At 44.2% G+C, this 23,952-nt stretch overlaps 1 protein-coding gene across 2 annotated transcripts in view; it reads left to right on the forward strand.

Moving 5' to 3' along the window:
• Positions 1–13,440, forward strand: part of ass1 (argininosuccinate synthase 1) — a 162,548-nt gene extending 149,108 nt beyond the window's left edge. For both annotated transcript variants that reach the window (XM_068012270.1, XM_068012268.1), the window contains exons 14-15: positions 12,050–12,115; positions 13,251–13,440. In XM_068012270.1, coding sequence (XP_067868371.1) covers positions 12,050–12,115; positions 13,251–13,302 — 118 coding nt within the window. In that variant the 3' untranslated portion in view covers positions 13,303–13,440. The remainder of the gene's footprint in view (positions 1–12,049; positions 12,116–13,250) is intronic.
• The last annotated feature ends 10,512 nt before the right edge of the window (positions 13,441–23,952 follow it).

The following is a 23,952-nucleotide window of genomic DNA, read 5'->3' on the forward strand; positions in this document are numbered from 1 at the left end:
GAGGCTGGAAGTGACTGGTCACAGTAGGTATAAAGTAATGTAATTATATGGCATACAGCCCACTCGACTGCACAAAAATAAAAGCATAGAATTCTGGAGAGACATCCAGCACCATTGTAAATTCTTCCAAATTGCTTGTTTTTTTATTCTCGCAAATAATTCATCAGTTGCAACGTGGATGGTAACTGCTGTGGCATTTTGAAACCTATATGGAGGGAGACAAAGAAAAGCAGACAATTTAAAAACAAAAGTTAAAACAGAAGTGATTTTTAAAGAATTATATAAGGATATTTTACCTTGATTTCTCCCCTTTTTGCTTCACTGGTACACATCACCTACAGGTAGATAACCTTCTCCCAGACCATTACCAGCATAACTCTGAATTGCTGCTAAGAGCCACATGAGAACTGTACAAGAAAGATTTTTGCAACAATATTTTTTCTGTTCATTCCTGTGAGGGCAGGGTCATAGGATTCAGTTTAGTGTCTCTCCATCACCATACAACAGGAGCTCAGCAGAATATGGAATTAAACCTGCGCTCAACACTTTGGTATTAGTGCTCCATTGTGTTATGCAGCTCAAACTGGGAGTAGAGGTTCCCAAAATAACACTTTCGAACAGTGTAGCAATGCATCCTCTTAGCGTCACAATCTCAGGGAAGCCAAGCCTATATAGTGCATATCCCACAAGATAGCACAAGATGTAATATATCAAAACAATTTGGGAAGCAAGGGCCAGCAGCTTTGCAAATCAAAATAGTGTTTTTGCTGAGCAATAATTGTTAGAATGGAGTAACATTATTTCTATTGATACATTTTAACCTCATTAAAAGGAGCTTAGTCATAACACTGACCTGATGTGATTTATGAGGGCCAATCATATTGTTTCTTAATCACCATGGCCCAGCTTTAATGCCCCAGCGTGGTATAAACCAGGTGGGAATGTAGTTAAAATGAGGCCATGGCACTCACCCACTGTGTCCCAATTTTTTTAGGAGGTGAGTGGGGACACCTGTAGGAAAGCAGTGTGATCCTTTTTCAAATATGCAAACAGATCTGATGATTTTCTCAGGACCCAATCTGCAATTTTTAGTTGGAGGCCTGAGTATGGAAGCAGTGACAACTTCCCCGTCAGGCAAAATCTGTCAGGAGTCAGATCATGAGCCATACGATTTAACTTTGGGTTTCCTTATTGGCAGTGAGGAGCAGGTGTGCTCCTTTGGATCTCGAGGAAGTCTTAGGCCACCTTTGCTCCAAGCTTCCCCACACACCCTTTGTGGCCAGAAAGCTCCTGCAGATCACAGACAGTCAGGTTTCAGGTGGGATTCCAGGAACTTTTATTTAAATGAGGTTGAGTCCCCAGATTCGCAGGTGTGTTGCCCATTTCAGGGGCTCGCACCCACTGTATCCGTCCTCCCTTAAAAATCGGCACCCATGTCTTTGTTAAAAGGTTCTCTGTTGGCTGAGATATCCTGCTGTGTGATATTATTAAGGAATTTCATACAATTGTGTTCATTACTGTATCACCAGTGTGGTTTCAATCACTAATAATATCATTAAAAGCCTCACAATGAGAAAGTAACAGTCAGTATTAAAATATATTTTGCTTCCTTTTGATGTAGTTCCACCTTTTGTTATAATACTCAGTTATGACACAGTTACCGTTGTCTCTCATACTCATTTTCCAAAAACCCATTCTTATAATTGACAGTACATCAGAAAATGAGTGATACTTTGGCTAAGTGTTTGGGTATTGGTGGTGGTTAAAGTGCAGACCAAGCAGTTGCCATTTACTATAGTTACTATACTGCTGCTGATCGTTTCTGTCTTGTGTACTGATTGAGTTTGGAGTGTTGGTAATGAGAAAGAGGGCAGGTAGCCTGCTTGTGTTGTAATTGTTGGGCCACCAGCTGTGAGAACATGAGTTAACACTTACTATACTCTTTGCATCATGAAAAGGCTGAGAAGCATTTGTAAATAAGTGTCACTTTGCCTCTTGTTTTTTTTCCATTTTAGAAATAGTACAAAATATAGCATAACTGTGGGGGAAGATTTCATCTGTTTGCTATTGCAATGTAATGTTTGCATTTTTTCTTGTAATACTGCACAAAAGAAAACTTCCCTCATAAATGGAAATACCCGTTTTTTTCATTGTTGGACAGTTTTGTTATTGGTGCCAAAATGAAGCATTGCTACTAGGTTTCTGATCTCAGTCACTACAGGGTAAAATATCCCATAGAGTTGGCAGGGGGAATCTTTGTGCTTTGAATAGAGGGTGCACAACAGTGAGCCATTAAGAATTTATTGCACAAATGAGGGAGGCTGGATAACTTGAGGGTCTCCGGCATGAGGTGTGACTGATGAACATTTAATTTTATTTTTCGTTTTTCTTCCCTCCTCACCTGAAGGTACCAATGTCTGTCATGATATGTTTGTGGATGTTGCAATCCTCTGGTACCTCATCCAACTGCCCATTTTACATGTAGTAGCTTAGACAGGGAGCATTGTCAGGTTGCTCAATTCTGGAGGGAACATCACAGCCAATCCCGCCCAATATCTGTACCCATTCATTTCTCACAGAGCTCTCTAAATAGAAAGGAGCAGGAAACCTGACTGATTTTAGTTATATTTTTCTCGTTACTTAGCCAAGGAACACTGATGCCAACTGTAATACCCTCTCCCAAATTGCTGCCTTGGTGAGGTCAGTACAAACCAGGAATCAAGCCTCAGGCCTTCTGATCTCTGGCTGAATGCTGAGTGCTTCTCTAGGCAGTGCCTTTATTCAAGGCCATCAAGGGAGCTAATGCAAATATATTTCATGATTTATTTTTCCACCTGTGTTCAGATTTATTTGCATTAAATGACCTTTGCCTATATGCAATTGTCCATGCATGTGTTTTTGGGATATGGGTAATGCTGGAAAGGCCCTTCAATTGACCTAAGAAGGTGGTGGGCTGTCTCCTTTTCCAGACCTTTTAATTTGTAGCACACTCTATTTTTAAACAACTTTTTAAAAAAACTTACAGCTTTCCAAACTCAACATTGGATTAAAAATTTTTGGATCATAACCACTGCTCTAATTTTTTTGGACAGCAATCATTGGTAATGTTTCTATTTTGTCATTTTTAGCTCCTCTAGATCCATCTCCTGTTTCTTTACTTGTCCCATTGCCACTCCCTTTTGCTATGCACCATTATCCCTTTTGTCATTTAATTTCTCCTGACATTCACCCTATCACAGACCTTTCCTTTTTTTCTTTCCTCCACCACCACTACCACCCCTTCACTGCCTTTGTACTTGCTTAAAACCAACTACATCTCTAACTTCTTCCAGTTCTGATGGAAAGTCACCAACCTGAAATGTTAACTCTGTTTTCCTCTCCACAGATGCTGCCTGACCTGCTGAATATTTTCAGCATTTTCTGTTCTTAATTAAGAATTGTATATTTTCTTCCCTTTCCTCCCCTACCTTCTCATCAATACAATATTCCACAGTTCATTGTACTGAGAACCTAATTCTAAAGCATTAATATTCCCCTGTGACATGCATTGAAATAAACACAAATCAGGTTGTGTGGTAGATATGAGAGGACTTTGGCTTAAGCCACATGTTTTTATTGCGGAAGTCAGCAGCTGTCAGCATGAATAGGCAAACTGAACCCTAACCAATGCCAGTGGTGCTCCAGCAGCCAATTGTAGGTGCATTAGAGAGTGACCCTGGGATGATTCATCCTACATTTTATTTGTTTTGTTAAATGCCTAGGTAAATGTTTTGTTATGTAGCTAAAAACCACACCTCCTGCAACCAAACCCCATAGCTCGAGGCACAGTCCTGCCATAACAACCATGTGATCTGATTAGTTTTTATTACATTGCATGCTACAGGTGAATGCAATGCCTGTATGTATGATTCTTAATACATTTAATTGGCTATGTTGCCTTGAAGATTCTCTACATTCTTGACATTGTCAGATTACAACTGGCAACAAAAGCTGTTTTGATAGATGTTCTCTAATTGTTAAGTTCCCACTGTATGGAAGCATTCAGTGCAGCCTGCATACTCTAAGTCATCAAAAGAACAATAACTTGGCTTTTAATTTTTCCTTTAAAAATAAAACTCTGGTGGTTTAACTGAGAGATTTCATTTTATTAGCCCTGGCTGTCAAAGAATAAAAAAATCAATTTGTTGAGCAAAAGTTGTCCATTGAAAAGACTGTGTCAATATGCTGTGGCTTTTTTGACTCTCCTTCTAACAGACTATAATAAAAGCCTGAGGAGTAAAATTAAAGTGATGCATGTTTCTCGGACATGTTGCTGTCAACGTGCATTATCCTTGAACCGTTTATTGATTCTAATTTATCTATTGAAGCAGTTGACCCTACATTTAGCAAGGGTAGAACAGATTGATGTATTAGTGTAAGCAAAACCTTGGATACAAACACTATTTAGCAAACAGTAGCTACCATAGGAGTATAGGTGCCCTGGGGGTTACCCTCATCAGTCTGCTCGTATGGTATTCATGGTAAAAGAAGTTAAATGCAGTTTTTAAAATAAACTATGGGTTTGCTCATTACATGTGCAGTGTTAGTAAATACATCACAGACCACTCTAGTTCAGCTGTGTAGTGAGATGTGCATGTTTGCTGAGTGAATAATGCAATGCATTACTTATTGCTGCTAAGAGGTCAGTTATATAATCACAATTTTCTCTATAATATGCATTGATCATTACACAATGGAAATCATGATGAAGTACACAAACTCAGTATACGATTAGTACTTAATGAATTTGACAATTTCTTTCACTAAGAGTTTGGAGGGGGATAATTCTTCCTTTGCACTCATTTTACCACAAGGGTGCACATTCAAATATCTGCCAATTTCACTGGGTAGCGAGCCACAAGGGAATATATTCCCGTATTCTACTACCATAGTCTTGATCACCAACGAGGTCATCTCCAACCATTTCCCTGTACTCCTCACCACCCGCATCCTCCTACCAACCACATTTCCTTATGCATCTGCTCCTGGGAAGAAGACTCTCCTCCATATCACTTACAACTGCACTTTCAAGTTTCCAATTACCTAGCCTTTGACCACCCTCCCTTTATCACGAGACTTCTACTGCCCACGATCTACTCAAGCAATCTTCCACCTCCACCTTTTGATATCCTTGTCCCTAGTAAAATTATGCTCTCCAGTCCAAAGGGCAAAGATTTGAATGTATCTGGCACACAGCTAATTTAGCTATTTAGTAACTTAGCTGTCCATCACCCAATCTGGCTGCTTCCAAACCCTTCCTCATCCATTGTCTGAAGCTGCTCACAGTCTTGCTGTCCAAGCTGAGCATCCAATCCTGTATCCTTTCCATCACAAGACTGCCTACTTCCACTTCCATAGCATTGCATCAAATTGCATAGACTTTACAGTACAGAAACAGACAATTTGGCCCAACTGGTCTATGCAGCTCTTTGTGCTTCTTTCTATTTCATCTAACCCAATCTGTAGACCCTTTTTATTCCTTTCTCCCTCGTGTACTTATCTACCTTCCTTTTAACGGGTTCTATGCTATTTGCCTTAACTACTCCTTCTTTGGCCTCCTTGTCTCGGGAGACAATGGGTAAGCGCCTGGAGGTGGTCAGTGGTTTGTGGAGCAGCGCCTGGAGTGGCTATAAAGGCCAATACTAGAGTGACAGACTCTTCCACAGGTGCTGCAGAAAAAATTGGTTGTCGAGGCTGTTACACAGTTGGCTCTCCCCTTGCGCTTCTGTCTTTTTTCCTGCCAACTGCTATCAAATTCCACATTCTAACCACTCTCTGGGTAAAGAAGTTTCTCCTGAATTCTATTGGATTTATCAGTGACTGCTTCAGCGCCTAACTCAGCCATTCTGCTGCTGAAATGCTTATCCATACTTGTATCGCCTCCAGACTCAGGTTTTCCAATGCTCTCCTGGGCCTCCCATCCTCCACTCTCCGTAAACTTCAGCTTATCCAAAGTTTGAATCATTTCACTTTCCACACCAAGTCCCATTCACCCATCACCCCTGTCCTCACTGATTTACATAGACTCCTGATACTCCAATGCACCCAGTTTAAAACGCTCATCTTCATGTTTAAATCCCTTCAGGGGTCTACCTCTCCTTATCTATGCTATCTTCTCCAGCCTGCAACCCTCCCCCGACTCCGTGGGCACCCAATCCCTTCTTGTGCATTATCTTCTCGCTTTGCCTCAATATTGGCAACTCTAGTTCACTCGCCTAGGAATATGGGTGCAGGCTATTCAGTTTAGATCAAGACTGGTCTGTACCTCCAACACCCCCCAACCCTTTGCCCTTGACTAACCAAAAACTATCGATCAAAGTCTTGAAAGTTTCAATTGATCCAGCATCCACAGCTTTTTGGGAGACAGAATTCAATTCCTACTACCCTTTGTGTGAAAAATGCCTCCTAATTTCACTCCAAAATGGTTTAACTCTAATTTTAATATTATTTCTTCATGTTCTGGATTCCTCACCAGAGGAAATAGTTTCCCTTTCTAACCTATCAAATCTCTCTGTCATTCTAATAGCCTCAATTGGAGCATCCTTTGACCTTCAAAACGGAAGGTTTGTGCAACCAGTCATCATAATTTACCTTTTAATCCCTAGTAAGATTCGTGTGAATCTGTGCAGTATCCCATCCAAGGCTAATATATCTTGGCTGTGGTTCAGTGCCCAAAACTGAACTTAGTACTCCAGTTGGAGTCTGACCAAGGCTCTGTACAACTGAAGCATCACTTTCTCGCTTTTTCCCCCCATTCTAATTGCCCTCCCCTCCCCAAACGTTCCATTAGAACAAAAGAACATAAGTAGTAGGAGCAGGAGGAGGCCATTCGGCCCCTCAAGTCTGCCCCACCCTTCAACAAGATCATGGCTGATCTGCCCCAGACCAGAATTCCTCTTTCATGCCAGCTCCTCATTGCCCTCAACTCCCTGATATTTCAAAAATCTATCTACCTTCTCTTTAAATACTTTGAGTGATCTAGCCTCTACAACTCTCTGGGGTAGAGAATTCCAGACATTCACTACCCTCTGAGAGAAGAAATTCCTTCGCATCTCAGTTTTAAATGAATGTCCCCTTATTCTGTAACTATGTCCCCTAGTTCGAGATTCCCCCACTAGTGGAAACATCTTCTCAACATCTACCCTGTCAAGCCCCCTCAGAATCTTGTACGTTTCATTCTTCTAAACTCTAATGAATAAAGGGCGAACCTGTTTAGTCGTTATTGATAAGTCAACCCCTTCATCCCAGGAATCAGCCTAGTGAATCGCTTTTGAACTGCCTCCAATGCCAGTATATCCTTTCTTAAATACAGGGACCAAAACTGTACACAGTACTCCAGGTGCGGCCTCACCACACCCTGTACAGTTGTAACAAGACTTCCCTATTTTTAAACTCCAACCCCATAGCAATAAACGCCAAAATTCCATTTGCCTTCTTAATTACTTGCTGCACCTGCATGCTAACTTTTTGTGTTTCATGCACAAGAACATCCAGATCCCTGTGCTGCACTTTCTTGAAGTCTCTCTCCATTTAAATAATAGTCTGCCTTTTGATTCTTCCTACCAAAGTGCATGACCTCACGCTTTCCTACATTAAACTCCATCTGCCAAGTTTTTGTCCACTCGCTCAACCTATCTGTATCCCCTTTGCAGATTCCTTATGTCCTCATCTCAACATGCCCTCCCACCTATTTTTGTATCATCAGCAAATTTGGAAATATCACACTCTGCCCCCTCCTCCAAGTCATTAATATAGATAGTAAATAATTGAGGCCCTAGGACTGATCTTGTGGCACTCCACTAGTTACGTCTTTCCAACCTGAAAAAGACCCATTAATCCCAACTCTCTGTCCTCTGTGAGTTAACCAATCCTCAATTCATGCTAATACATTACCCCCAATACCGGGAGCTCCTATCTTGTGCAATAATCTTTTATGTGGCACCTTATCAAATGCCTTCTGGAAATCTAAATGCACTACATCTACCGGTTCCCCTTTATCAACTCTGCTTGTTATATCCTCAAAGAGCTCTAGCAAATTGGTCAAACATGATTTCCCTTTCACAAAACCATGTTGACTGTTTGATTGCGTTAAGCTTTTCTAAATGTCCTGCTATTTCTTCCTTAATAATGGACTCTAGCATTTTCCCAATGACCAGTGTTAGGCTGACTGGCCTATAGTTTCCTGATTTTTGTCTCCCTCCCATCTTGAACAGGAGCATCACATTAGTGGTTTTCCAATCTGCTGGAACCTTCCCGGAATCCAGTGAGTTCTGGAATATTTTGACCAATGCCTCCACTATCTCTGCAACCACTTCCTTTAAAACCCTTGGATGTAGGCCATCAGGTCCTGGTGACATGTCTGCCTTTAGTCCCATAAGTTTGTCAAATAGAGACTGTTATAAGATCTTTCAACCATTAGCTCCTTGCTTTTCTGATATCTGTGGGATGTTTATAGTGTCCTCCACCGTGAAGACCGATGCAAAATATTGGTTTAAATTATCTGCCATTTCCCTGTTCCCCGTTATCAATTCCCCAGTCGCATCCTCCAAGGATCCCACGCTCACTTCAGCTACTCTTTTTATATACCCATAGAAGCTCTTGTTCTTTGTTTTTATATTTCTTGCCAATTTACTTTCATAATCAATTTTCTCCCTCTTAATTAGCTTTTTAGTCATTCGCTGCTAGTTCCTAAAAACAAATTCCCAATCCTCTGGCCTGCCAGTAGTTTCCGCTGCTTTATATGCCTAGTTTTTGATTGGATACTCTCCTTGACTGTCTTTGTTAACCACGGGTGGTTCATCCGTCTCATCGAGTCCTTCTTTTTGACCGGGATAAATTTTTGCTGAGCGTAATGAAATATCTGCTTAAATGTCTGCCACTGCTCATCCACTGACCTTCCCCTTAGTCTATTTTCCCAGCCCACCTTAGACAACTCTTTCTTCATCCCACTGTCATTACCCTTGTTTAAGTTGAGGACACTGGTTTGAGACACGAGTTGCTCACCCTCAAACTGAATTTGAAATTCTACCATGTTGTAATTGCTACCTAAAGACCTGCTACCTGACCCAAACCCAACGGGACCCGACGACATGTGTCGGGGTCGGGTTGGGTCGCTCTTCTGGGTCCGGCCTTCGGGCTTGGGTTGGGCCGAGTCCAGGTCGGACACACAAAATTAAGTATTGCTGCTAAGTGTTAAAAGTAAAAAACCTACCTGAGCTGGGAGTCCGGGACGTCAAGGAGGGAAACTCTGAGTCTGCGCAGTGAGCGTCTCTATGACGCATCACATTCATGCTGCAGTTTCCTGCAGATTCGGAGTCGCAAGGTAGGTAAAGGGAACATTCTGGTGGTCAGGTCAGGCTCAGCTCGGGTCGAGTCGGGCGTGGGGGGAAAATGGAGGGACTCGGGCCGGATCAGGCTCGGGTCCGATGTGATTCTGTCAAGTTCGGGTCTGGTTTTTTTTTCCCTGACCTGAGGAGGCGTTTATTGCTATCCCCTAGAGGATCCTTAAGTACGATATCTCTTATTAATCCTACCTCATTATACATTACTAGATCTGAAATAGCCTGTTCCCTGGTAGGTTCTGCAACATATTGCTCTAAGTAACAATCCCTGATGCACTCTACAAATTTGTCTTCCATGTTACTTCTGCTAATCTGATTTGTCCAGTCAATATGCAGATTAAAATCACCCAGGACAATTGTAGTGCCCTTCTTTACACACCTCCATTATTTCCCGATTTATACTTTGTCCTACAGTGAGGCAACTCTTCAGGGGCCTATAGACGACTCCCACCCGTGACTTCTTCCCCTTGCTATTCCTTATTTCCACCCAAACTGATTCCACATCACGATCTATTGCACCGATATCACTACTCACCACTGCACTGATACCTTCCTTTATTAACAAAGCTACCCCACCTCATTTTCCTTTTTGCCTATTTTTCCAGAACGTCGAACACCCTCGAATATTGAGTTCTCAGTATTGGTCACCCTGCAACCATGTCTCTGTAATAGCTATCAAGTCATACTTATTAATTTCCATTTGTGTCGTCCACTCATCTATCTTGTTACAAATGCTGCTTGCATTTAGATAAAGAGCCTTAAACTTTGACTTTTTGCCATTATTACACGTTCTGGTTATAATTTCTGCTGCACTCTTTTTGCATTTTCTGCCTCTTCCTGTCTCACTTTGATTACCATTCGCCTCTTCACTGCCCTGCACCTCTGCTCTCTCGTTTCTTTTTGATTTTTTATACATACATTTTGTATCTGACCACTAGCTTTTAGTGATATAAGTACTTGGATATCTAAATGCTTCTCCACAACTCCTAGTCACTTACCATTAAGAAAATATTCTGATTTGTCTTTCTCTGATCCAACATGGATGACCTCATGCTTTCCCACATATTGAATTGTATCTACTATGGTTTTGCCCACTCACTTTGTCTAGGCCCTTTTGTAACCTTCTGCTTCAATCTACACAACTTACTGTGCAAACTTGGATTCACAACTCTCTATTCCTTCATCCAAAATAGATATATCCATACATCCATATATACATATATATAGTGTGTGTGTGTGTGTGTGTATATAGGCCCCAGTGTAGATCCTGGAAACACCACTTATCACACCCTGCGAATGAGAGAGCATTCCCTTTATCCCCACTCTATCTCCAACCTCACCAACCCATTCATGAGAGTACCTCAAATTCTGTGCTCTTTCATTTTTGCTCATATGTTTGTGCAGAACCTTATCAAATGTCTTCTGGAAGTTCAAAGAGACCATTCATCATCACTCCTTTAACCATAATGTTAGTGCCTATTTTTATCTGAAATGCCACAGGATATGTTTCCATGTTAATGGTGTTGTATGAATGCAAGTTTTTGCTGTTGCTTGGCATTTCCTCTCTATGGTGCAACAAAGATCAGAGCTTAGCATGTAGAGGAAATTAAAGATACAAACTTCTATCCAGTTATTCCATGTTGTAGCACCTTGGTTCTCCAACATGCTCTAACATGGACTTGGTACAGTGGTCAAAATGTTATCTATCTGGTGAGACATTGGGCTGGATTTTACAGTGCCCCTGACGTCGGGGGTCGTGGCGGGGAGGGACCTGAAATGCCTCAGGCAGAGGCCCGCCATGGGCCTCGCGCCAGGAAGGCCCGGACCAATTTTGCCAGCGGCCCGAGGCCTCGTGGTGGCCTACCCCCACCCCTCCCCCCACTGCTTGACGACTGGAGCAAAAACTGCATATTTTTTCAAAATGCAAATAAATGAATTAATTACTTAACCACTTCCGCCATCCGTCTCACTCCGATATTGGTGCCAGTGGCCAGCACTCCTGCATCTTCGGATCCCTGTCTGGAGATCCAAGGCGGGAACACTGTTTCGGGGCAGGGGGGGAGTAGGTAAGTTTCTCTGTGCGGTGGGTAGTGGGGGAGCGGCGTCAGAGTAATTTAATCGGTCTAAGGGATGGTGGGAAGGGGTAAAGTTTAAAGTTTAGGAACTTTGATGGGGGAAGGTCAGGTGCACCAAGTAAGTGTTTTAGTGGGAGGAGAGGGCAGGTACTTAATTCTGTGGTTATTGTGGGGGGTGGTGGGAGAGGGTCAGGATCAAGTTGTTTAATTTTTTAAAAGCAATGTCCCTTTATATTTTAAATTGCAGTGCAGGGCTCGAAGCCCTTTAAAAATGGCATCGGCGCCTGCGCACTGATGCCTGACACCATTGCCCGGGTCGAACAACCCATCCCCTTCACGTCATTTGGGGTGGGGTCCACCCAGCCATATAAATGAGCCGCCACGTTTAATATCGCGGCGGCTCCACAACGTGCAGTCCACATGGCAGACCCCCCTTTGTTCGTGCGGCGGAAATGTAAAGTCCAGCCCATTGTGTTATAACAGTAGTTACATTTAGATCGCACCAGAGGTACTTAAATATATTAAAATCTAGCAAAAGAAAATTAATCAAGAGTGAGATTGGTGTAATTTATTAACTTAATTTTTTCTTTCCAGCATGAATGTACAGGGTGATTATGACCCACTTGATGCAGGTGGATTCATTAGAATCTGTTCTTTGAGGTGCGTGCCATTTTTATTTGAAAACTATTAGTCCAGGTCTTTTATGTCTACTTCAAACATTTTTTTTCCTATTATCATGGGGGACATAATTTACAAACCCATTCTGAGCATGAGCTAAAATGTTGAACAACTTAATTGCCAATAGGTTTGATAAAAATGTGGTTCTTATCCTGTTGTAGGTGTGCCTGCACCCATGCACCCATGCACTAGCCACAAGGGTGGGTGTGCAAAAATGTTGTAACTTGGCAAGTGGAAGAAGCAACTGCAGCCCCTGCTTATATCTTTCTCTATTTTTTTCCCCTCCATCCAGAAAGTGCCTAATCCCATTTTTCTGTTTTATTTTGAAGCCAAGATCAGGAACCCACCATGTGAAGAATCTTGTGCACGAACATGTTTCCTCTCAATGTCCTGTTAGCTGTTTTTTTTGGTGTCACTAAATAAGATTTAGAATTTAAATACTCTAGTTGAAAGGTTTATGGTCAGAAAGCCCAACCTGTGTGACCATTGCAAAATCTCTCTTCGTGGTGGCCTATTTATTTAAAGGCCAACATATAGAATCAGAGAGTTATAACAGCACAGAAGGAGGCCATTTGGCCCATCGACTCCATGTCAGCTCTCTGTAGAGCAATCCAGTCAGTCCCATTTGCCCACTCTATCGCCATAGCCCTGTGAGTTTATTTCCCTCAAGTGCCCATCCAATTTCCCTTTGAAATCACTGATTGTCTCCACTTCCATGACCCTCATCGGCAGCAAGTTCCAGGTGATTAACACTCACTGCGTTTAAAAAAAAAAGTTCTTCCTCCGATCCCCCCTGTATCTCTTGTCCAAAACCTTAAATCTCTGTCGCCTAGTCATTGTACCATCAGTTAATGGGAACATCTTTTCTTTGACACTATGTATGAAGGAGCTACCATTATAGCACATCAGTCAAGCTGTGCAACCTTGCTGTATACAGCACACCCACATCTTAGGAACTACACCGATGGTATCAGGCAGGCCTTCTTGAAAGAACTGGCAGAAGAGTTTTGATTGGAAGATAATGGATTTATGTTAAAATCAGTGTAAGGCAAATTCTCTACTTTTTTGATGTCTCCCTGTTTTATTATAAAAAGCTAAATATCCTATTTTCCAACAGGTTGAAGGAATACCACCGTCTCCAGAGCTCCACAGTTCCAAAATCTGAATGAATAAAATTGGGTTTTGACTATCTCGTTGATGCATTTTAATTTTACAGGATATGAAATTCTGTGATGAAAGGGAAGTGCAGATTCCCCCTGTACATTTCTGGTTTCACTTTAAATAAAATGAATAATCTTAAACATAAAGGTATCTCAATTGACTTGTTTTTCTACTATTTCCTTTAAATGGCAATGAAGGACAAGGACTCTTAAATGCATTTTGATTTTTTAAAAATATACTTAAATTACATTATTTTGCTTTATTTTATGAAAAAGTCTAGATGAAGGTTTTAATACCCATAGCGCAGGTTACTATCAAGGCTAAAAGTGTAAATAACAATGCTTGATAAATCAAGAAGTGATTAGGGGACACTGAACTTGAGCTTTAAAAGATCTAAGAGGAAGGAAGGGTAAGGAGTCTTGCATTGAATTGCAAAGGGTAGGTCATGCCTGATGCACCTGATTGAATTTTTTTGAAAAGGTAACTGAAGTAGTGGGCTGGGGAATGTTATGTATATGAGCTTCTAGAAGGCATTCGATCTAGTCCCTTAAAAGAGACTTCTAGCTAAAGTGGAAGCTAATGGAATTAAGAGCAAATTATTGACCTGGTGAGGAGATCGGCTAAACAGCAGGAGATAGAGAGTAAGGATAATGGACAGGTACTCTAATTGGCAGGATGTAACTGGGGCATCCCATGGGGATCTATGTTGGGGCCTCAGCTATTCACTGTATTAATGATTTAGATGTCAGGATAGAGAGCAACGTATTTGAGTTTTCCAATGGCACAAAAATAGACGGCATTGTAAGCAGTGTAGATGGAAGCATAAAATTAGAGAGATATTAATAAAGTGAATGAACAAAACTGTGGCAACGGATTTCTATGTAGGCAAGCATGAGGTCATCCACTTTGGATCTAAAAGGGATAGACCAGAGTACTTTCTAAATGGTGTTACAACCAAGGCGGGAGAAATGCACTGTTAATTCATTCCCATTTCTCCACGGTTCACAGCATATCAATGAATTTTCCCACCTACCGAAGAATAGCCAATTAAAACTCTATTTTCCCCCAGAATAAAGCACACCAACCAGGTTTCTTTAAAGAACACCATTAACTATTTATTAGAAAAAAAAAGTCTTAACCTCTAATGAGATAAATTTATATATATGAAAGCTCCATATTTCCCTAGTCCTCCTGCACACTACATTTAAAAAAAACGGTTAACCAGGAAAAAAGAGTTTTGGTTTACAGCTGTTTCTTCGGAAATAAGGAATAATAAAATTTTTCAGTTTGTCATGTTCTGGCAGGAGATTCTTCGGTTGGGTGAGGTGTCCCAGAGTTGAATAGTCAAATGCCAATCCAAATGTCTCCAGGCGAGGTTGATGAACAGTCTGTGATGGGTAGGCAATTTTGCTACAGCAGGCATCACATAGGTCTTTCAGCAAGGGTGAAGCAACAGGTCTGCTTAGGACTCACAGCAGCAGTATAGAAGAAGTTTTCTTCAGGTTCCAGGATTTCCCAAAACACAGGAGGAAACAGGAACCACACTGGATGCAGGAATTCTTCAGAGACAGGTGGCAATAGGTACCACCTTTCAAATTCAGGGTTTCTTTTCAAGAGATGCAAGTTTCCTTTACAGAGAGAGGTCTTTTCTGGGTCTTCCACTTTCATCTCCAGGCAGGTCAGAAACCAAATTTCAAATGCCTGCTCTTTGTCCAATCACTGTTTTTAAAAGGGTCCAAAGTGAAAGCAAAAATCTTTGAGACGATCACATGACCAGACACAGTGGCCATAATTTTACGCCATCCTAGTGAGCCAATGGTGGCAGGGTGGGGTGGCGTAAAATGGAGAGGGAGGCTCCGGGAGGCCTTCCTGGCCCACTTCTGCCTCCGCCCCGCTTTATGTGGGCCGCGGGGGGCGAGAAACAGGCCACCTGCCCCAGGTCAATCAAGGCCCATAAGTGACCACTTAATGGCCTTTTCCCACCTCCACGGGTATTTTACCCGTGGCAAGTGGACATCCGATAGTCTTGAAAGGTGACCCAGTAATACCTGGCGGCCTTCCAGCGCATGGGGTGGGGGCGCCTGGCAATCGGGATGCCCAATTGAAGGCTGCCCTGCTTCCCCAACCACCCCCAGGACCCGAGACGCCCCCGCAAACAACCACCCTTGCCTCAGTGGGCCATGACTGAACAGTCCAGCAAAGCAAACCAAACTTACCTCGGTCCTGGCTCCATGTCCTCTGCTGGGATGCAGTCCCAGCAGTGGCCACCACTCCCAGTGGCGCTGCTGGGACTAAGAGCCGCCAGCCCGATGATTGGCCGGCAGCTCAATGAGGTAGAACTTCCTCAAGTGGGTGGAAGTCCCGCCTCTGAACAGTTAAAGCCCGGGGACCCGTAAAATGTGGGTCGGATCCCTGGGCTGGGCAGATGCGGGTTCGCCACTGACTTTTATGTCGCTGGCCAGCTCCTGTCCTCCCGTCGTAAAATCCAGCCCAGTGTCTCCCCTTTCAAAGTGTTGCTCTGAGGAGGTCAAAAACCCTTGGCTGGCTTGCTTTTCCTATTGTATACAAAGTCAACATCCAAAAATTTCAGCTATTTGCAGGTGTCCAAGTCCACTGAAAAATACTTTTTCAGTTTTTTAAAACACACAGAATTCTAAGATTTTAGTACAAAAACTGTTATAACAATGGTGAAAAGCTAGAAATGGTGTGGGTCCAAAGAGACTTTGGGGTCATTAAAATGTCAGGGGCAGGTACAAAAGTAATTAAGAAGGCTAATGGAATACTGGCCTTTATATCTAGAGGACTAGAATACAAAGGGTTAGAAATCCTGCTACAGCTATACAAAGCCCTGGTTAGACATTACCTGAAGTACTGTGTTCAGTTTGGACACCGCACATTTATTTGATGTATTAGAACTCCAAGGGTTACATTACAAAGTGAGATTACACACACTAGGGTGGGAGTCCCCTAGAATTTGCAAGATTAAGAGGCGATTTGATAGAAGTTTTCAAGATATTATGGGAACTGAAAGGGTAGATCAGGAAAAACTGTTTCCCCTAGTTGGGGAATCTAGGACTAGTAAGGCGAGAGGATATAGCCTAAAGGTCAGAGCAGGGTTTTTCAGGAGTGAAGTTGGGAAACGCTTCTACACACTAAGGGTGGTAGAAGTTTGGAACTCTCTGCCACAAATGGCAGTTGATGCTGTTCGGTTGATTTTATTTCTGAAATTGATCGATATCTGTCCAATTAAGGGTGGTGGATGGGCTCTAAAGGCTGGAGGGCCAATCAGAGGCCTTCCAGCTTGAGAGGAGCAGCAGCCTGCAATGGATGGTAAGTAACTGAGAGGGCGCTTCAACATGGCGGTGCCCTCTCGTCAAAGTTTAAAACTTTAAATAAAAAGCAGATTCAGCAGCCAGGCCACCACTGTTGGTGGGTGGTGGGGAGCCCCTCTACAGTGTGGCCTTTGACTGCAACCACACCCAGGCAGGCAGGGAGGGAGGACTTCTGGGCTGGCAGCTTTTGGAAGTGGGATCCCCATCTTTAAAGGAATGGGAATCCCAGCTCCTGAAACTTTGATTTAAAAAGACCGGAGAATTGCTCCGGTGTGTCACAAAAAAGACCGAGGCAAGCTTTCCCTGCCTTTTTAGCCAGGAGCCCTGACTCCAGCATAAAATCCAGCCCTATCTCTTTCAAGGACACTATATCTTTCGTGAGGTTTGCTGCCTAAAACTAAATGCAGCAGTCCAGATAGGGTCCAACCTAGGCTCTGTGCAACTGAAGCATCACTTCCTCATTTTTGAATTCCAATCTCCTTTATATAAAAGCCAACATTCCATTAGGGTTTGTGGGATTAGGGGTAATATATTTAACATAGATTGAGGATTACTTAACAAACAGAAAGTAAGAATAAACAGGTCATTTTCAGGATGGCAGGGTGCAACTAGTAGAGTGCTCCAGGTTCAATGCTTGGACCTCAGCTGTTTACAATTTATATCAATGACTAAGATGAGGGAACTCAGTGTAGGTATCTAAGTTTGCTAACAAAAAGTTAGGAGGGTAAGTAAGCTGTGAGGACGTGCAAAAAAGACTGCAAAGGGATATAGACTGGTTAAGTGATTGGGCAAGAAGGTGGCAGGTAAAGTGATCCAGGGAAGTGTGAAATTATCCACTTTGGTCAGAAGAATGGAAAAGTAGGGTATTTTTTAAAAAGTTGAGCGACTGGTAAATGTTGATATGATTTCGGAGCCCTTGTACACAAATCACAGCAAGTTAACATGTAGGTACAATATGCAATTCAGGAGGCAGTAGGCCTCATAGCCTTTAATGCAAGGGGATTGGGGTTGGAAGTCCTGCTGTAATTCTATAGGGCTTTTGTGAGACATCACTTGCAATATTGTGTACTGTTTTGATCTCCTTACCAAAAGAAGGATATAACTGCCTTGGATGGGATGCAATGAAGGTTCACTAGATTGATTCCTAGGGTGAGAGGGCTGCCCTATGAGGAGAGATTGAGTAGAACGGGCCTGTATTCTCTGGAGCTCAGAAGAAAGAGAGGGGCAGAATGTTTAGGCCCTGTTGGAGACAAGCACGGAGGCGGGTGGGCCAGAATTTTGCGCTACCAGCCGGCATGCCTGCTAACTGACTCCATCCCGCCCATGGGCCATTTTCCCAGAGGCGAGATAGGAGCACGGCAGGGCTGCCCGCCCACAAACAGCAGGTAGCCAATTCAACTCGTTAATAGCTTATTAAGGCCTATTGTCAGAGGCCGACTGGGATTTTCCCGTCAGCCTCCAGGCCCTCTGAGGCGTTGGGGAGCAGTGTAGCTGCAGGAGGTGGCCTCCTGAGAGGGGGAGGAGAGTGTTGCACTCTAGGCAGGTTTAGAGGCCCTCCCTGCCTGTCTGGCTTCAGCTGCAGCTGCAGGCTTCCTTGTGGAGAGGTTCCTCCCCCCTCCAACACACCGTGGTGGCCCTGCTGCTAAGGACTTTATTTAAAATTATAAAAAGTTGAAGAAAGGGCGATTCCATCTTGGGACACTCTCTCCCTCACTTGCCTTCAAAGGCCAGCCTATGCTCCTTCAGTGCTGGAGGGCCTCCTGTTGGTCTTCTAGCTTCGAGAGCCCACCCACCCTCCGTCCACTCTAGCCAATTCAGAGAAAACCACAGCTGTGTGTGTTCCCCACACACTGGGCTGAATTTTACCAGCCCCTTGACGCCGCGTATCTCGGGCGTGGGGGCCGGTAAAATGCTGCGGGGAGAGGCCTGCCTCGACCCGGGACGTCGAGACGGGACAGCCGCATTTTACCAGCGGCAGCGGGACCTCATTGCGGCCTCACGCCACACGGCAGTGGCACCACAATTAGCACGTGGTAATGATTACTTACCCATGCTGATTATGCAGCTTGCCGCCGCAGCACTGACATTTCCAGATTTTTCGTTGAACGGGCGGCCGTCACGTGACGTCCCGTTCACGATTTGAAAAGCCAGCGGGTCCTCGGAGGCAGAAGTTGTCACCAGCAAAGGTAAGTTGTGTTATTCAGGAGTCTCACTCTGCATTATGGGTAGGGGGGGGGTGGATATACAGGGATCTAACTCTGCATTCTTAAAAGGGGGGGGGATATGCAGGGGTCTAACTCTGCATTCTTCAAGGGAAGAGGGAGGGGGAGATATTCAGGGGTCTAACTGCATTCTGGAAGGTAGCCACTGCGATTCCGCCCTCTAATGGTTGGCAGCTCTGTGCCATCGACTGCCTCTGTCATTGAAGGAGCAATGACACTCGAGTCACCCTGTATGTGGGGAGAGTGCCACAGACGGTAGGCGTGTGAATCTTATATGTCTTGTGGGTCAATCTATGCAGCATGTTCAATCTCTATGTGGTCATGTGGTGCCACTGTTAGTGGGAGCTAAGCCGGGCAATGTTATGCCATACCACACAGTTGCTGCATGAAAGCCCCTGATGTTGCACTCAACATCAATCTCTGTCCTGTCTGGAGCCTTTGAAGCGTTGAAGGAACTGAGTTGAATTGCAACTTTAAGATGGGGATGGTTCACCCTGTATTCATTGATGTGCTTCTTGAGAGGATCCAGATGCACCACAGGCAAAACCAACAGGCAGATGCAGCACACGTAGAGACCCCGGTCGTGAGCAGCAGCACCCGAGGAGAGCTCGCCACTACAGATCGCCGCGCATCTACAGATCCTGCATGATATACCTGCAGACGTCAGAGCGCCAGTGTCAGAGGCAACTGTGGATGTCGAGAGAGGCGGTGAAACATCTCTGTGCCCTGCTTCATGATGACCTGCAGCCCAGGGGGCTACGGGGAACATCCTATGCCTCTGGCCCTCAAAGTGACAGCAGCTCTCAATTTTTACACCTCTGCATCATTTCAGGGGCCTACCGGAGACCTTTGTGGGGTCACACAGTCAGCAGTGCACTGCTGCATCAGGGAGGTCACCAATGCCCTGTTCCGGAGGGCTGGTGACTATATCTGCTTCACGACAGAACCTGGAAGCCAAGCCGAGAGGGTCACCGGTTTCTGCTCCATTGCGGGATTCCCATAGGTGCAAGGGGTCATAGACTGCACCCATGTGGCCATCAAGGCTCCCACCGGGTGACCAGCTGAATACGTAAACCATAAGGGCTTCCACTCAATCAATGTGCAGCTCGTATGTGATCACCGGAAGCGATTCATGCAAATCTGTGCCCGCTTTCCAGGCACCTGCCATGACTCCATCATCCTGCGCCAGTTGCCGTTGCTGTTCACTGAAATGGCTCAGATGGAGGGGTGGCTTCTTGGAGACAAGGGCTATCCCTTTGCAGACATGGCTGCTGACACTGGTGAGACACCCCAGCACTTCTGCAGAACAACGATACAACGCCAGCCACGGAGCTACAAGAGCCACCATTGAACAGGCGATCGGCATGCTTAAAATGCGATTCCGCTGCCTGGATCGATCGGGAGGTGCCCTGCAGTACAGGCCGGAAAGGGTAGCTCGCATCATTACAGTTTGCTGTGCTCTGCACAACTACACACTCAATAAAGGGGAGGCCTTGCAGGATAAGGAGAGACATGAGCAGGACTCATCCTCGGACGATGATGGCGCTGAGGTCTTACTGCAGGGAAGGCACATGGGAGGACAGAGAACATCCAGGCACTGCATGCAGGGCGAGCAGTGAGCTAAGGATGCACGGCAGCACCGCATTACTCAAAGGTTCTCCACGCCACAGGAACCACCATGGGCTCTGCACGCCACACAGCACCCTCATTCACCTAAAATAAAAGCAAAATACTGCAGATGCTGGAAAACTGAAATAAAAACAAGAAATTCTGGAAATGCTCAGCAGGTCTGGCAGCATCTGTGGAGACAGAAGCAGACATTTCCGGTCAGTGACCCTTCTTCAGATGCCATATGGTCTACTCCTGTTCCTATTTTTTATGTTCTTATGTTCTTACATGTGTGTCTGACCTGCCTGCTCTTTGTTAGCCTATCATTATGATTTATTTAAATTCACTACCAGTGAAAATCAAAGGGGTTAAATTGGGCCGCATAGTGCCGATTTTCAGGTGATATGCAACCTCCTAAGGTCCCAAAATGGCCAGCAGGGAGAGTGCACACACTGACTGGAATGTTAGGTAAGGGCAAACAATAGCATTTGTCCATTTTCATATGCAAATAAGAACCTCAATGCCTGTTTCAGGTCCCTGCTACAGTTTTGGTTTGCCCAAGGTAAACCAACCCTAACTATCGCATAAATAGAGAGAAATACTCACTACAATCATTCCCAGTCCCGGGATTCCTGTTGTCTGATCTCCAGCCTCTAAATTCCCCCTCCATCCCTCCACCCACCACCACTGTGGTCCCAATATCAGGCCTCTCAATCTACTTATCGCCCACCCAAAAGCAATCATGAGCTCCCGATAAACGTAACAACCACCTGACAGCAGTCCCAAGCTCCCAATCAGCAAAATAACCCCTGACAGCAATCACGAGGCCCTTGATCCACTTACCTGATGCTGCCTCCTTCCACAATGTTATCTTCATTATGATGAAGTATGCAGCCCAATATCCTCGCACCTTACCACTCATGCGCGGGGGAATATTGCTGCACTGGGCGGGTGCCCAAAAGTGAGTGCTCCCAAATGTAACAATGCAAGTGTTTATGATTTACATCATGTCTCCCAGTGGTGATACAGTTAAGTGTATGTATCTGGCCCAGCCCCTGATAAAGCACCCATATTTACTCCAATAGCAGGTTAACAACAGTATTACATTTAGAACATAGAACAGTACAGCACAGTACAGGCCCTTCGGCCCACGATGATGTGTCGACCCTTTAACCTACTCTAAGATCAAACTAACTACCGACCCTTCATACTACGATCATCCATGTACCTATCCAAGAGTCGCTTAAATGTCCCTAATGTATCTGCTTCTACTACCACCGCTGGCAGTGCATTCCACGCACCCACCACTCTCTGTGTAAAGAACCTACCTCTGACATCTCCCCTAAACCTACCTCCAATCACCTTAAAATTATGCCAACTGGTGATAGCCCTTTCCGCACTGGGAAAAAGTCTCTGGCTATCCACTCTATCTATGCCTCTCATCATCTTGCACCCCTCTATCAAGTCACCTCTCATCCTTCTTCGCTCCAATGAGAAAAGCACTAGCTCCCTAAACCTTTCTTTGTAAGACATGCCCTTCAGTCCAGGCAGCATCCTGGTAAATCTCCTCTGCACCCTCTCTAAAGCTTCCACATCCTTCCTATAATGAGGCGACCAGAACTGAACACAATATTCCAAGTGTGGTCTAACCAGGGCTTTATAGAGCTGCAGCATAACCTCGCGGCTCTTAAACTCAATCCCCCTGTTAGTGAAAGCCAACACACCATACGCCTTCTTAACAACCCTATCAACTTGGGTGGCAACTTTGAGCGATCTATGGACGTGGACTCCAAGATCCCTCTGTTCCTCCACACTGCCAAGAATCCTATCTTTAAGCCTATATTCTGCATTCAAATTCGACCTTCCAGAATGAATCACTTCACACTTTTCCAGGTTGAACTCCATCTGCCACTTCTCAGCTCAGCTCTGCATCCTGTCAATGTCCCGTTGCAACCTACAATAGCCCTCCACACTATGCACAACTCCAGCAACCTTTGTGTCATTGGCAAACTTACTAACCCAGGTAATTTGCCAGATACCTTCTTGCCCCAAGAGAGAGCTCTTTTCCTCACATTAGTTGGGGCTCAATCTCAGATGTCACAGGTGAAAGGACAATGTTTGAACCCACTGACCCCCAAGTCTCAATAGATTTACTCTGTGGATCCAAGAGCAGCCAACACAGATGGCTGGGGTCAGGTCCACCTCTTGTCCAGTATATGAGGAGCAGGGGAAATTTAAACAGTTCAGAAACAAAATAAATTTGACCTGGATGAGGTAATCTGTTTCCTTCTGATTGGTCACAGAGACCTGAAATGTTGACTCTGTTCTTCTCTCCACTTATGCTACCTGACATGCTGAGTGTTTCCAACGTTTTCTGTTTTTGTTCCATTCTGTTTGATGTTTATGGTATGGCTATGTTCAGATCTCTGTTTATCTCTTATAGTGCACTTGCTGTGCTACATAAGACGATGGTAGCATAGTGGTTATAATGATCTGGTGACGTGAGTTAATTTTTTAAAAATTTGTTCATAGGACATGGGTGTCACTAGCTAGGTGAGCATTTGTTGCCCATCCCTAATTGTCCTTGAACTGAGTGGCTTGCTAGGCCATTTCAGAGGGCATTTAAGAGACAACCACATTGCTGTGGGTCTGGAGTCACATGTAGGCCAGACCAGGTAAGAACAGCAGATTTCCTTCCCCAAAGGACATTAGTCAACCAGATGGATTTTTACACCAATGGTTTCATGGTCACCATTAGACTAGCTTTTTAATTCCAGAATTATTAATTGAATTCAAATTTCACCATCTGCCATGGTGGGATTCAAACACTTGTTCTCAGAGCACTAGCCTGGGCATTGTCCAGTGACATTACCACTACGCCACTGCCTCCCCGTTAATCCACAGCAGCTGGTGGAGCTCAAATTTAGTCCATTAAATAAATCTGGAAGTATTTTAAAAATCATCAGTAATGGTGACCATGTAACTACCAGATTTTCATAAAAATCTATCTGGTTCATTCATGGGTCTGTTTTTCCTGGAGCGAAGGAGGCTGAGAGGGGACATGACAGAGGTATATAAAATTATGAGAGGCATAGATAGGGTAGATAGCCGGAGTCTGTTTCCCATGGTAGGGCTGACTAAACCTAGAGGGCATAGATTTAAGGTGAGAGGGAGGAGGTTTAAAGGGGATCAAAGGGATAAATTTTTCACACAAAGAATAGTGGGTATCTGGAATGAGCTGCCTGAGGAGGTGGTGGAGGCAGGAACAGTAGCAACATTTAAGAGACGTTTGGACAGGTACTTGAATGAACAAGGCATAGAGGGACATGGAATTAATGCAGGCAGGTGGGATTAGTATAGATAGGCATTATGGTAGGCATGGACGCAGTGGGCCGAAGGGCCTGTTTCTATGCTGTACGACTCTATGACTCTATGTTCTTTTGGGAAGGAAATCTACCGTCCTTACCCGGTCTGGCCTATATGTGACTCCAGACTC

The sequence above is a fragment of the Heterodontus francisci genome, chromosome 32 (assembly GCF_036365525.1).
Source record: "Heterodontus francisci isolate sHetFra1 chromosome 32, sHetFra1.hap1, whole genome shotgun sequence".
NCBI lineage: Eukaryota > Metazoa > Chordata > Chondrichthyes > Heterodontiformes > Heterodontidae > Heterodontus > Heterodontus francisci.